The 16,170-nt window shown below is 41.3% G+C and overlaps 1 protein-coding gene across 1 annotated transcript in view; it reads right to left on the bottom strand.

Annotated features, from left to right (window-relative positions):
- Positions 1–335: 335 nt before the first annotated feature.
- Positions 336–16,170, bottom strand: part of LOC127164380 (membrane-spanning 4-domains subfamily A member 8) — a 416,186-nt gene continuing 400,351 nt past the window's right edge. Inside the window, exon 9 of the mRNA XM_051108308.1 lies at positions 336–355. Within this exon, the coding sequence (XP_050964265.1) occupies positions 349–355 (7 nt within the window). The 3' untranslated portion in view covers positions 336–348. The remainder of the gene's footprint in view (positions 356–16,170) is intronic.

Genomic DNA, 16,170 nt, shown 5'->3' with positions numbered 1-16,170 from the left:
CCTGATCCACATATATTGAGTACACTATAGATGTTCCTAAGATTATCTTCCTAAATAATTATTTTTTTTTGTATATTAAGTGCAAAATGCACATATATTGGTATTGAAATAGTACATAAATTACTTAGTTAAGTTATACATTTCAAATCTCATTTTCCACACATGGCATGATTTTAACAAGACATCCAATAGTCCAAAAATGCAAAACTTTAATATTTGTTTTCAGTGCAGACTTTTCTTTTATACAATCCAAATAGTTTGTATATATGAAATGTGTAACTAAGCAAATTAAATTATATTTTCTAATACATTCCCATATGTTGTGTTTCATAAAAGAACACTGTCCACTTATTCAGATTTGTTTGTATTCACTGTATTTTGGAGGAGCGTCTGCAGGCTGGTGATAAATGGAAGAGCTACTTTCCAATGCTATCTGTAAGGGGAAAAAAACACTATATGTGTGTCAGCTTTCTTGCTTGATTGCTTATTTATTGTTAATATTATGTAAAAAATTATTGCACCCACACTTCCAATACAGACTATCAACACTAAATTCAAAAATGTTATTTTTGTTTTTGTTTTGTTTTTAACCATTTTACTCAAAGTCCAACTGAACTGGGGTTACAAGTTTCTCTTACCTCTGAGCTGTTAAGATTCTGGAAACAAATGTGCCTGACATCAGAGGACTGTGATGGTAAAACCTGTGGAACAAACTGCACGTTTTGAAAAACACACGTAATGCCGAGTCAATCCCATAAAAGCACCAATGGGAGTGGAAAGTTCATTAAAAAACACAAACATAATGTTTCATTTTCATAATGACCAACAGAATCTATCAAGAACAACGCAAATTAGCATCTGGTTATGGCATGAATACCAGTGAATTGACTGGTGCAAACCTTAGTATATCATGTTGTGTGATTAATTTAAATAATTTTGTGCCTGAAAGGGAAGCTCTTACAAATGCATTAACGTTAGCCGCAAAAATAACTGTCCTTTTTTTGATAATGTTTCACTGCGTGTCGTTAGTAAATGCTGACAGTAGTTTTTTTAAATGCTAAAATGACTCTAAAACTGAAATGCAATTACTTAATAAATGTAAATAATTGGCTCATATTTTCGGCCATTTTTGGGGGGCAAAACCCGAATTTCAGTGCATCCCTAGTAAATATAAAAGTTGAAGACATATCTCATACGCTCTCCGTAATTCAGGACGGTCAGTACGGAAATAATAATGGTTGTAGTAACGGCCTGACTCTATAACCAAATCCAGTGAAAGAAAAATAATGGTGATGCCTGCGGTTACAGTGCTGAAAATGTTCATTCCGAGTGAAGCTTTCACCTGTAGGCAGAAAAAAGAAACATAAATCAGGTTAATAAATTAGCAAGAGCTTCAAAACACTGAGTCCAACAACCAGCGGCTCATGTGGATAATAAAGTGATGAAATTTGTCTTTTTAAATATAATGTGGTTTTTACAGCAAAGTTCAGTCAATCTTCTCAGATTTTTTAGCTTATGGCAAATATACCGGTCTAAAAAGGGACAGCTGGGAATCCTCAAAAAATGCTCTATATCAATACTGTACTGTTGTAAAATATGTGATTGTTGGGGAAAAATTCATTTATGAGTGATTTGCATGCTTGATGAACTTGTATGTAAGGTATGGGAAGTGCTGATCAGACTCCTGGGTAAAAGGGGCCTCTGTGCCATAAGGCTGACCCCAGGGGTCAGAGAAAACATACATACGTATAGGGAATGCTGAGAAGGCATAATCTATAGAGTCGTTTTGCAGGCTTTCTTTCCTGATGTGACAGCACCGGCTGTTTTTAGTCTGTAACCTTGAGTGTGCAAAGAGGTATAAAGCGGAGGCGATAACTCCCTCCTTTGTCACACTCAGCAGGGCGCTGTATCTGTTTGACTGTGAACCTTTCTTGCAAGAAATAAACCTTAAAACGCAGCTGCTCAGTTTGTCTTTATTGATCGAGAGCCTCAAGCAACGATTTTTGCCACAACAATTTGGTGTCAGAAGTGGGATTCCTTGGCTGTCTTCTGACCTGACAGCGGACCGGTGACCGCAATCCTGAACAATAGACGTTCAGCCCTAACCCCAACTAGGATTCAGGGAGAGAGGGGCCGCTCTGCCGAGGGCCAGGAGATACACCACTGGAATCAACGAACAAACAAGGCCTCCAATGAGACTCTCGGTAAGAGACAAATTGATATTTTCTTTTTGTGGGGGGAAAAGTGTCAATAGATAAAATTAGGGAAGGGGGGAACGAACCATACTGACAGCTGGCAAGAGGTTACACTGACGGCAACTGTGGGAGGTTGTAGCAGTAGGTGTAACAGGTCTGTGCGAGACGAGATACACTGACAGCAACCGCTGTCAGCAAAGTTGGGGCTGTCGAACTGGTATAAAATAAGTAGCAGAATACCGGCAGACGACCACAGGAGAAGACACAGCGATTGGAATGATGACCACAACCACGAGTACCGAAGAGCCGTGGAGACGGTGGCTCGCGTGATCAAAGAGACATTTAAAGAATCAGCAGATGCCAGCAGGAGAAAGATGAGACGGCCGACGATTACTACTGCTGCCTGCACAAAGTGTTCAATAAATTCTCGGAGCTGACAGAACCAGCTGACAGAGGACAAGAGCCCGGCATGTGGGAGAGTCATCTGAGAAATGCCTTCCTGGATGGGCTGAAACCCGAGATCACACAGAAAGTGAAAGCATCCTGCATTGAGTGGAGAGAAGGAAGACTGGCCACAGTGTTGATTCATGCCCGGCACGCTGACAGATTGCTGAGAGAGAAGCGTGAGAAGAAACAGGCCAAGAGTGACAGAGACCTGCAGCTGAGTTTGTCAAAGATTGCGATGGGTGCAGTAAGATACGAACCGCGAAGGGAGAAGCGCGAAAGCGGGGGCAGAAGAAGGAGTGAAAAAGGCCAAGGGAAGAATAAGAAATATTTGCGTAAGTGGAGCTGCTGGATATGCGAAACCAACGACCATGACAGTAGAGACTGTTCTAAGTGCTGTGTGTGCAAGAAAGATGGACATTGGGCCAAACACTGTCCGGAGGCGAAAAAGGAGGACAAGTCGGACTGAAGCGAGGAGGATGGGGAGCAGCCGAGGGAAGGAAGGAGAGGGTGAGCAGCCACAAGTAAAGGGAAGTGAACATAAATTAATCACACACGCATACACATACACTGATATTCTGACTGCTCTCCGCAATGAAGAAAAAGCTTGCTTTTGTGTGTCTATGTCTGAGATGAATGATGAAAATGTTGAAAAACAGTTTGCTATGTATAAGTGTGAGGCGTTTAAAATAATGCCAAAATACCCATTGATAGTTCAGGGAACAATGATCGATTTCCTGGCCGATTCAGGGGCTACGAGATCAACCGTGCGACCATGTGACTTGCCATGTAAGCCAGAGCTAACAGATCATGTTTCTGAATCCATCTGTGCATCAGGGCGCACGATGTTTGAAAGATACACAAAACCTTTGATTTGTGAAACAGAAATGGGGAGAGTGTTGAAACATGCATTCCTGTTTTCCAAAACTTGTCCGGTACCCATTTTGGGGAGAGATCTGATGTGCAAACTGAATTTGAGGCTCATTGCTGATTCCTCGGGTGTCAGAGTAGAGGAGGAGGGGAGTGAGCAATGGAGCTGTTTGCACGAAGAGCCTCAGTGGGTATACGAGTGGCACATCATAAATTATGATTGGGCTGAAATGGTGTGCAGAAAAGCAAGAGAATGTATAACATGCTCTGGGGTGGAAATGATGGCACCTGACGAATTACACTGCACGTCACATGTCGCACTGCAAAGAGATGAAAATTATGAAAAAGATTGGTTTGAGAAGGATGAGACAGAAACTTTGAGTTTTGACAAAATGTTTTGGACAGACAGTGTGTGTGCGTTATCAGCCTGCCTCACAGAAGCACAGTCTAGGCAGTATCAGATGACAGAGCAGACTGTCCCACACTTATCACTAAGCAAGGCCAGAGGGCAGAAATGGTCTGAAGTTGGATTGTTTGTGAAGCAGTGTGTTGATGCTGGGGACTGGAGAGAGACAGGGCATGATTTGCAGCACAGTGAGAGTTTGAAAGCTTTTATGATGACATTTAAATGCGAAGTTGAAGTTGAAAGGGTTGTGAAGCCGATTTTACATGAGCAAACTGACTGGGAGAATCAATGCATGGTAAATGTTGGCCCCTCAGACATTCATCCAGCACTGGCAGAAGTGCCATCCCATGTATGGGCTAAACATAAATATGATGTGGGGTTAATCAAGGGATGTGAACCGCTTGTGATCACTCCAAAATCTGATTACAGGCCGTGTCAACATCAATATCCACTCAAAAGAGAGGCTATTGAGGGAATAAGACCAGTGTTTGAGTCCCTGTTGAGGGAGGGGGTGATAGTGCCGTGCAATGATTCCCCAGTAAGAACTCCAATCTTTCCTGTGAAAAAGATCAGGGAAAAGGGTCAACCCACAGAGTGGAGGTTTGTACAGGATTTGCAGGCCGTGAATGCAGCCACAAGACAGAGGGCTCCTTCAGTGCCTAATCCTTATACAATCCTGTCACAAATACCGTCAGATGCAAAGTTCTTTTCAGTGGTTGATTTGGCTAATGCATTTTTCAGCGTGCCAGTGGCTAAAGACAGTCAATACTGGTTTGCTTTTGAGTTTGATGGTAAGGGCTATTGTTTCCAAAGAATGGCCCAGGGGTTTGCTGAAAGCCCTACAAAGTACAATGAAGCACTGAAAAGAAGTTTGGAACTGCTAAAATTGTCAGAGGGAACTGCGTTGTTACACTATGTTGACGATTTGTGTGTAGCGTCACGAGATGAAGCTACCTGTGTAGCAGACACTGTGACCCTCCTGAAGCATTTGGCTGAGGAGGGCCACAAAGTCAGCTTGTCAAAATTGCAGTTTGCTAAGCAACAGGTGATATTTTTGGGGCATGTCATAACACCCAACAGCAAATCACTGTCTGACAAACGCATTCAGGGCATAAAAGATGTGCCAAAGCCAATCACAAGGAAGCAAATGTTGTCATTTTTGGGAATGTGTTCATATTGCAGAACATTCATCCCCAATTATGCGATTTTGGAGCAACCCCTGCGAAGCCTAACAGTAGGAAAGGGGCTGAAATCCACTGACAAAATTGAATGGACAGCAGAGGCAGAAGAGGCCTTTGTTAACATGAAAATTCAATTGGCACAGGCGCCCGCGTTGGGCCTTCCAAATGGTGATCGGCCGTTTGTTCAGATGGTAGATGAAAAGAATGGGTTTATGACTTCTGTGTTGTTGCAACATCATGGGGACAGACTGCGACCTGTGGCTTATTTTTCTAGCAAGTTGGATCCGGTTGCTGCGGGGCTGCCACTTTGTCTGAGGGCGGTGGCAGCTGCGGAGCAGGCCGTGATAGCCTCAAGAGAGTTTGTGGGTTATTCTGACCTAACTTTGATGGCGCCACACACGGTCACCATGATCTTGCAAGAACAGAAAACATCACATTTGTCAACAGCTAGATGGTTGCGATACCACACAATCTTACTAGACATGCCAAATATCACGATTAAGCGGTGTACGACCCTGAATGCTGCGACTCTCCTCCCGACAGAGGGGGACGGGGAGGAGCATCATTGCTGTTTGATGACATTGGAACAAATTTGTACGCCACGTCCTGACCTTTCTGATATGCCACTCGAAAATTGCGACAATGTCCTCTTTGTGGATGGATCTGCGTCAAAAGATCCACAAACAGGCCAGAACAACGTAGGTTACGCAATAACAACTGAGTTCACAAGTTGTGGCTTCCATGGGAAAGCTACCATCAAATTACTCAGCTCAGGCGGCTGAGCTCGAGTGGCATTAACACGGAAGCGTGCTCTAAAAAATGAAAGACAATGTGTGACAATTTACACCGATTCGTGTTTGGCTTTTGGCGTGACTCATGATTTTGGGGCTTTGTGGAAACACAGAAAATTTTTGAAATCAAATTGGCGACCGATTTAAGGAAATGCCCACTTGGTGGCAGAACTGCGATTGTTCTCATATCTTGCTGCCAGAAAAGATAGCCATTTGCAAATGTGCAGCACACACTAACCAAAAAGACTCTGTTTCTTTAGGTAATGCGAGGGGCTGATGCAGCAGCAGCAAAGAACATGCTGCTGAGTTACTGGCAGAGGAGCCAGAGTGCACTCTGTTATCTGACACTAATGAAAACAGGTTTTCATCTTTACAGGGCATGCAGACCTTTGCTACAGGGCCAGAAAAGGAGCAATGGAAAAAAGTGTGGCTGTAAGGTGTGACGGATGGTTGTGTGGATGAGTGAGGATGGCAGACCTTGTTTACCCAAACATTTCTTTTCACATTCAGGTTTGACACACGGGTTAGACCATGTGTCAAAAGCCAGGAATGATGATGCAAATGAAAGAACTGTGGTTCACAAAGGGGTTTACAATTTTGCAGAAAAATTTTGCAAAAGATGCGTAAGATCTGTAATACCCATAACAAATAAAATTAATACCAAAAATGCCAGGGTGGCAATGTCCTATGGTTAAATATTAAACTGTAAAATGACTATAAATACTGTAAAAATGGACTTTGTCGAACAAAAACAAAAGGTTTTATGAGGATAAAAAGTACTAAGAAAATGGTGATGGTGGACATGTGGTCTAAATGGACTGAGGTCTTCCCATCATCAAAACAGGATATCAACGGCGGTGGCATAAAAAGCACTGCTGACTGAGATTGTCCCAAGATGGGGAATTCCACACAAAGCTCTCATGGACAATGGTAAACATTTTGTGAATGAGGCAATAAAAACACACAATACTATGTAGGAAAAACCACATTTTTTGACATGAGAACACATTGCGCCTACTCACCGCAGAGTGGAGGCGGGGTGGAACGCCACAATCAAACCCTAAAGAACAAATTGGCAAAATGTTGTGAGGAAACTGGACTCACATGGGTGAAAGCACTGCCGATTGTTCTCATGTACATGAGAATGAGAAAGCGAGTGAGATCAAATTTGAGCCCATACGAAATTTTGTTCGGTAGACCACCACATGTGGGCCTAGAAGGGGGAAAACAACCGCTGCCATCCACAGAGCTGTGTGAACATGACATGCTGAGTTACTGCAAAGAAATGTCTTCTCTGTTGTCCAATATTTGTGTGCAGGTAAAAGCAGCGCAACAAAAGGTTGCAGAGAAACCCTTCAAAACACGCTTTTGAAAATGCCAGGGGACTTCGTGGTGATGTGACTTCAGAACTGCAGCAAAAAAGCTGGAGGGCAAAAGGTGGCTGGGACCGTTCCAGGTGCTTCTGACCACGCATACGGCTGTAAAGGTGGCAGAAAGGGCAACGTGGGTGCACGCCAGTCACTGCAGGAGAGTTCCATCAACAACCCAGGAGGGGGAGTGGGAGCGAGCTCGAGATAACGACCAGCAGTAGCCAGGAGGAAACGTAAACACTCGAGACATCAGTGTGGGAGCGAGCACAGAGGAAAAGGAGGAGAGCCAATCTGATCTGCAAGCAGCAAAGACTTCTGTGTGACGGCGAGCAGCCAAGCGAAATCATCCTGAAAGAACCGACAACATAGCAAAGGGGCACCGAGGCGAGACCTGAAAGTGAGAGAGGAAGATCCGGGGGCGGCGCCTGCAGCAGAGATAAAGAGGTGCAGAAAGTTGAGAAAGCACCCATCACAACCAGACTACCTCACACGTCCAGGGCAAACCCGCCAGCTAGAAACACTGCCAGAATGGAGCAAGTAAGACCGTGGCACCCATTCAGACTGAATGGCCTCTGTGGCCTAAGAGGTACCACATGCCTGCTGGTAACCTTAAGTTCGATTATATGTGCTGTTTCGCTCTATATGGCTATAGAAGAAGCAGGATTGTTCACTCCAGGGACCGAGGAGGAGGAGAGAAACGACACGGAACTGCTGCGGACAAGAAGAGCACTGACACTGACTGCGGTGACCCCAATGAATGGCCCGATGGAAAGACAATAACGGTGACAGAAGGATCGAACGTGAGATTCAACTGCAACCCATTCCTGAGTAACTGTCCGTATTGTGCAGAACGTCAATACCGAGGGACCAGCATTGCAGAATACGCACCGACTTACTTCTGCGAACACCCGTGCGGCTGGGGAGAGGTGAAGGCCTACACAAAACCAACGAGCTACGGCAAGGATGAGAGATTCAGGGTGGCGAAGAGGAACCTCGGGGGGCACAACAAAGACGGACTGACAGTAATGATAGTGGGACTGAAAGCTTCTGATGGGGGAAAGTATTACTGCGGCATTGACGTACCGGGAACAGACTGAAACATATAACATCGTCGTGGGAGAACCAGCACCGCAGCTAGTGAAACCACTCGTTGAACCAGCCTACGAACCAGCTACAAAGGAGGAGACGGCGTGGATGGGGAACGAAGACGCAGTTCAGGGGCAGATGAATCCTTCAGTACGGAAGGCCATGATGCAGTGTCAAGGAAACAAGGCATGGCGCTGTTGCAGAAGGAGGAGCTGAAGATCAACAGGAGTTGCTGGCTGTGTCTGCAGATGTCTCACTCATGGAGAGTGGCCCCACTGACTGTAGCTGCGGTAAAGGAAACCAGATGTCTCATTCCAGAACAGATGACAAGAGTGTTGATGGCTGGGGCAGAAATTGAGAAGGGGAGGATACCCCAGAGACAGCCTGAAAGCGGTTGCAAGGAAACCAGATGGGATGGGAGGTCGGAGGCAACACTCCCACCGCTGAGAGTTGTGCACGGACGGGGAGATGTGTGTGTGTGTCAGGTCAGGCCAAGGCTGAAGCTGAAGGCAGGATGGTCAGACTGCAGAATCAGGATAAACATCGGCAACGGGACAGCGGACAACTGCACGACAACCATCAACGGGGAAACAGACGGCGTTCACATGTCCTTTCAGCAGGCCCAGCGATTCCACACCTGCTGCAGTTTGGGTGTGTGGAGACAGAGCATATCACGATCTGCCTGAGAAAGGATGGTCTGGGTGTTGTTATCCAGCACTGATGAACGTGGGAACATCTGTGTATTTACCAACTGACGAACATGAGGTTGTGAGTAGAAAGAAAAGGAATGTTGGCATTATGCCAGGGGCTTTACCGGAAAGATATAATGGGTATAAATTGTCAGATTTATAAATTGTTCATTTCCAGCTCAGTACAGAGACTGGTGACCTCTAGCGTCTCACTGAAAATGGTGAAATTACATATGGGTAATGAAAGTCTGGTGATAGGGTTTGACTTAGAGAAAACAATTGATGATGATGATAGCAGCAGCGGAGCCTACAGTGAAATTTAATTAAGGGAAACAAAAGAATAAGACAAATGAAATTTAATTAAGGGAAACAAAAGAATAAGACAAATGACGAAACTTCACGAGGTGATAGGGTTTGCCTGTCTTTATGTCTATGACTATACTGTATGCTTTGCTAACAAAAGGGGGATCCCAAACAAAAAGCCTTATCATATTCAACCTTTTTTTTTTTTTTCAAAAAACTTAAGAGAATGATCCTTTATGCGAAAGTCAGAAATGAAGAGTATAAATGTGATGTAATAACTTGAGTTTTCTATATTTTTGATATCATAAGTTAGAGAGGTAACTGCAGGTAGAAATGAATATGTATAACCTTAGAAGTAGATAATCAGTAGTGGTAAAATTTTGAGTTGTATAAGTAACATTTCTGTTTGGTGTCTGTGAGGTGACTGAGGGTCTGACACATGTCAGGAATGCAATAACAGTGCTTATTCATTTAGCCCGGCTTCCAGAAAACAAATGTGAAAGTGCGAGCTTGATTCTATGTTATAATTTGCATTTGCATATTAGTAGACAACTGAGAATGTTTAGCATGGTAATGAATTTTTAATGAGTAGTAATCAATGAATGATAAAAAGGGGGAAATTGTTGGGGAAAAATTCATTTATGAGTGATTTGCATGCTTGATGAACTTGTGTGTAAGGTATGGGAAGTGCTGATCAGACTCCTGGGTAAAAGGGGCCTCTGTGCCATAAGGCTGACCCCAGGGGTCAGAGAAAACATACATACGTATAGGGAATGCTGAGAAGGGATAATCTATAGAGTCGTTTTGCAGGCTTTCTTTCCTGATGTGACAGCACCAGCTGTTTTTAGTCTGTAACCTTGAGTGTGCAAAGAGGTATAAAGCGGAGGCGATAACTCCCTCCTTTGTCACACTCAGCAGGGCGCTGTATCTGTTTGACTGTGAACCTTTCTTGCAAGAAATAAACCAAAAAAACGCAGCTGCTCAGTTTGTCTTTATTGATCGAGAGCCTCAAGCAAAGATTTTTGCCACAACATGATCATGAGATAATGTGGTGTATGTGAATTCTAAATATCATATCATAGGACGTCATAAGTCAATTTTAAATGAGTAGCTTGGCCCACCCTGGCCCCACACTACATAGCCTAACAGCCAATCACAAAACTGGAGCGATATTCAGTTGAGCTAGATTTTAATTTGTCTTTTCTTTCTTGCCGGTCGCACCTCAAAACATTTGAATATTGTATATAGTTCTCGCACTATCAATAAGCAGGGTATTGAAATCGCTTTTGTGCTGTTTACTTTCACTTTTGCTTTCGTGATTAACGCGCACTCTGTGTAAATCATGTTTGTCACTGAGCATAAGCCTGAGCAGCAAATCCTCCAGCATGGTCTGTCAGTCATCTCTCCCCTCATTTTGTCAGTGAGCGATTTAGATTTTTATCCCCCTTAGCCTTCCCCCAAATCTATACCCATTTTTTAGCTAATTTAAAATGATACAAAATTTAACTTAACAAAATATGCAGGGAAATTACCATTTTAGTAACAATATAACATGAAATATTTTTAAAGACGATAATCCCCAAAATAATCCCCAAATAAAATCGCTTAATTTTGTAATTATGTTGCGTTGTGGTGTATTGCATGGTTCTATTGTTAGTCACAGCATGTCGGAGAAAACGCCTTTTGTGTCCCACCACAGAAAACAAAGAAAATATTACATTAATGGTTAAACAGTTGCAGAAATGTTACTTATTTTAAGGGTTTAAAGTGTAGTCTTGTTTAACATCATGCATCTTGGAAACGAGCTGGCAGCAGAAATCACACAGAACTGAGCAAAATGTCATCATTTTATATTGAGTAAACGATTAAACAATTTAATGATGAAACTGAAAACATAAGGGCATTGATATTGAACTAAAAACAACAATAATAATGAAATTATTATTTTAATATTCATAAGGATTCGTTTTTAGGTGTCGTCAATGTCAGTATTTTACGTTTAAATACTGTAAATACGTAGGTATTGTACGTTTTAGTGTCTGAAAATGTAAATAAATGTACGTTGTATAGAACCACTTTTTACGTAAAATACATACGAATTATGATGAGATCACGTTGGTACAGCAGATGCTCTCAGTATTTTATGCTAAACGTCAGTGTATGTGGTCAAGTAATGTAATCATCAGTGTATGACCATACACTGTGTAACACCAACTACCCCAGGTGAAAAAATGTGCAGTTTCATAATGCATTGCTCTATTTTCACACACTAATTTTAATAACTTAATATACTAAAAATTATTCTTCAGTAAGATAATCTTAAAAGCATCTATAGTGTACTCAGCTGTGCTATTTTGAGGCCGTATAAACTAAAATTTTATTTTAACACACTATGCATTCAAATAATGTATGCATTTACCACTACACCCCCACTACAACCCCCCATCCATCCAAAAAAATTAAATATACAGCTTTTAAGAAAAATAACATTTTTAACAACTTAAGACAATACAAAATGATATATGCAAAAAAATGAATGATGAAATAAAGTATTATAAATACATTACACTCAAATATAAATATTATGATAAAAATATGGAATTTAACAAATTAAGATAATAAAAAATATAAAAATGAAAAATGTATATATTTTAAATACCTTAAGATATTAAAAATAAATAAATAATACAACTCAAGAGTACACTATCACACTTAACACTGAAACATTGCGGATAAATGACAACGTGAAAAATAATTATTTTGTTTTTTGTTGGTTTACTTATTTTTAGAAATAAAACAATCTACAGTGAACTCAAAGGAAATGATTCATTATTGTTTTTTTTTTGTTTGTTTTTTTTTCTTGTATAACATGCTTCCCAACTCTGTTGAAGTTGGTCATCACTAATCAATAACACAAACAGATACAGAACAGATGTATGAATCAGCAATTAACTTTTCTGGGGAATTTTTCAGGGGGGGATTTTCATTTTACTACTGTAAAGTAATGTTGCAGTAGATAATAATTACTAGAAAAGTTTAAATAACAAAAAATTGTATATGAACTTGGTATGCCACAATACACAATAATAATAATGCACATTTTTCTGCACATTTGGTCAAATTTCTTTACAGTATGCAGTACTAAAGTAGTTTCTTGGTCTTCTGACACAATACTATATCTCTAGGCAGTCATTTCTCAGTTCTGCAAAAACGCAGTACACATACTGTGAAAAAATGATTACAGATCAAAATTTGACAGTCACATGTTTATAGCTGTACAACATGTGCTACAGTTTACAGCACAATTTCCATAATCTGATGTACTCTATGTGTAACTTATTTTAGTTGGCACATTTTCCAGAACCGTTCGTTCTGTTCTCAAAACAAAGACACATTTCTCAAAAAGTTTAACAATAAGTTAAACTATTTTAAACATTAGCAAAACTGATGACACACCAATCATTTTTGCAGATTTGTATCTATACAATCAGAGTATCCTCTTCAGATTGTTTCTGTGGATTTTTTGTCGCTGGAGGCTGCATGCAGTGGGATGTGTAACATCTTGGTTATGGTGGACATTCATGGTCATTAAAGAGCTATGCTCATTGTATAACATCAATAAGTCTCATACAACTCCGTATCACCCAACAGGAAATGGACAATGTGAATGTTTTAATTGGACACTGTTAAGTATGCTGGGTACTTTAGAGGATGATCAAAAGGAGGATTGGGATCAGTATGTGGCAGAATTGGTGCAGGCCTATAATAACACATCCCACCCTTCTACAGGCTATGCCCCGTATTTTTTAATGTTTGGCTATCATATTCTTGCCGAGGCTACCGTGCCGGGACGTGTGCTGGATGTTTTCTCTGCGACGTGTTTGAAGCGATTGGGAGGGATAGGTTTGGAGTTTCTCTAACTAAAGTTCGGCGGCCGCCGGTTATTTTCCCGAACGCTGTACCCCACGTCCGGTAGTGGGTAAGAGGGCCAGCAGTCCATTATTTGTCTTTTATGGTTATTAGCGTTTGTATTTAGTAAGTGTTCTCTTTGCTGGGGGAATCCTGATTTAGTGTGAATGATTAATTATTACCGGTCCCCCGGCACTTGTATTTGTGTTTGTATTTGTGAGTGTGTGTGTGCAGGGGGTATTAGGGCAGGTTATAATCATTCATGTGTTAATTTTCATACAGTTTTATATTGATGACGGCTAAGTAGTTAGCCAGAGTGGTTTTGGCATGCATTGAGTGATTTCTTTGGTGTGTATAGATGTGTATAATATAATTGATGCACTGATAGATCTTTGTACCTCTGGTGTTTGCTGTGTAATGAAATTGTGTATAATTGGTGGGCACATTAACTAATTTTAAGATGTTGAAGCCCTCTGCTAAATACCTCCCTATTTGTTGCATGAATACTGTTTTAGGTAGTTTGTGACCTGCCAACTACATTAGTAATTAAAGGATTCTGGTGACCGTCACTTTATCCTGTTGCTTTACCCTCTTGAGGTTTTAATGCCTGTATTATTGTACATGAATAAAAGTGTCATATTTGTATTTATTCAGATTGTGTGCTTGAGTCTCCTCAACTATTAATGCCCCAAATAAATTGATCTTGTCCAGTTAAGAACCTTTTGGTTTCTTTATTTTCTGTTTTGGGAGGGTTACAGAAATCCCTCAACCCATTTTTTTTTCATTATTTTTTGGTTTTGAATTCGCGATCTTGTCACGTTTTACAAGAAAATATTATTTTATGTTTTTCTTACATGTATATACCTTTCACTTTTTAAGTAACAAAAGATTAATTCATTGGTACTCTTTATTAAAAGTATAACAACAATAAAACAGGCTACAATGACAACGTTTATTAACAAAAACGAATAAGACGAAGCATGGCATACACCACATGCTGTATTAGCCTATATCGGCTAATACATTACAGAACCAGTGGCGAACTGGGACAATAATTCAGGCCGGGAATTTGACTCCACTCTCAGGCCACCTCTGCTGCTGCAGTCACCACCACTCTATTCATGTAATCTACTGGACTGATAAACTTGTAGGCTAACCCTATTATTGTAACAGGTAGACTACCAGATGCAATATAAATGAATAAAAAAATAACCCTTAACAACTCACTAGGAATACACCATTTATACTACCAAACCAATGACAAATAGAAAATTGGCTTTTTAAAAGAGATAATAAGAGACACATTCACATGTTGAAATATTATAAATATAAAATATAAAATGAAAATACATTTTATGTATTTTCAGTGCTCAACTCTAGTATATCAAATGTATCAGAAACACAAACACATATAAACTTAACAAAACCTATGACAGCGTAAGTAACAGATAACAATGTTTACTCAATTATGGCATTATGTGGAATAGACCAGTAAGAGTAAACAGTAAGTAATTAGCACTACTAGTACACCAGTAGGCGGCGCAGTAGCTCACTGCTCTCTGCCATCTTGTCAATTATGTCATCTTTATCAAGTTCCATAAGAATCTCCTTCTCAGTTGCCATCAAAAGGAATGCTTTAAGGTTATCTTGACTCAGGGAGGTTCTCAGACAGCTCTTCACTAACTTCAGGGTGGAGAAGGTCCTCTCACAGGCAACTTGAGTCATAGATAGTGGGAGGAGGAACTTGTAGCCCAAACCAATGATGTGATAAGCATCAGTAAGCAGATTGTACTGAGACAGGAGGAGATAGCAGCATATTGGACAGTTTTTGCATGTGGAACAACTTCTGCTTACAAACTCCACACTTTCATTAGGAACCTCAGAGCCTTCCCCTGCTTCATCATTAGAGGCAGCACCCCTAATGTTGTAGTTCTCCATTAGTGATTGTTTCAATCTTTCCCAGTGCTGTGCAAGGCTGATCAGTTCAGCCTGCAATGTCTCAAGACTGGCACGTTCATCAAATTGCAGTAGGCATTTGCTGAGCTCCTTCATGGTTGTCCCTGGAAGGCCTTTTTCTCTGATTTCAGGGAAGTTCCTAGGATCCATGCAGGAGACATCTGAACACAGCACTGCATTTTCTGCATAACGGCTATGAAAGCTTTCAATAACAGTGTCCAAGATCACATTATGGATGTTGATTTTGTAGTCAGTGTCTGCATTAGCAATAGGCTCATCTTGTGCCAGCTCACCTGGTTTCCTCTTGTGTTTTCTAATTCTCTTCTCTGGGAGAGAAGTCTGAACTTCAGCCTCACTGTCCTCAAGCTTCTCCAGAATGCCATTGGCCCATTCAACAAAGTCATCCGCTGCCCTCATTACACCCTGAAAGTCCCGGGCACACTTTCTCAAGCTCTCCTCTGTTCCTGTCACCAAGTGCTGTGCTGAAGCAATATCCATGCCACTTGTTTGTAAATATTTAGTGAGAGGGGTTGTCTGCTCAAAAATCCTGAGGAAAATCTCAGCTGTCAGTATGGTTTCATACTTTAGGAGAGCAGCCTTGTACCCTTGGGCCTTGTTTCAGATGACAGGTTTCATGGTCACATCCTTTTCAATTTTTTCCATAGTGATGACCAGATCTGTGTAAAGTGCATTGTCAGGCTTTGCAAACCTTCCAAATACTTTCCTCAAGGCCTCATCTTTGGCCCACCAGCGCATTTCACCAATTACACCAAGCCGTCTGTGTCTCTTGTCCTCACTGTTTTCCTCCCATAGCTTCATGCGCTTGTAGGAATCACGAATGAACACTGCAATGTCATTCAGTAGTGAGAAAAGGGACTCACTTGCCACAACAACCCCTGTAGTGTCAGCTAGAACAAGGTTGAGGACATGTGAGTAACACCATATGTGTACTTGGTTAGGTGATGCTCCT

The sequence above is a fragment of the Labeo rohita genome, chromosome 4 (assembly GCF_022985175.1).
Source record: "Labeo rohita strain BAU-BD-2019 chromosome 4, IGBB_LRoh.1.0, whole genome shotgun sequence".
Classification (NCBI taxonomy): Eukaryota; Metazoa; Chordata; class Actinopteri; order Cypriniformes; family Cyprinidae; genus Labeo; species Labeo rohita.
Note: the sequence above shows the minus strand (reverse complement) of the source record. Positions and strands in the feature narration are given on the sequence as shown.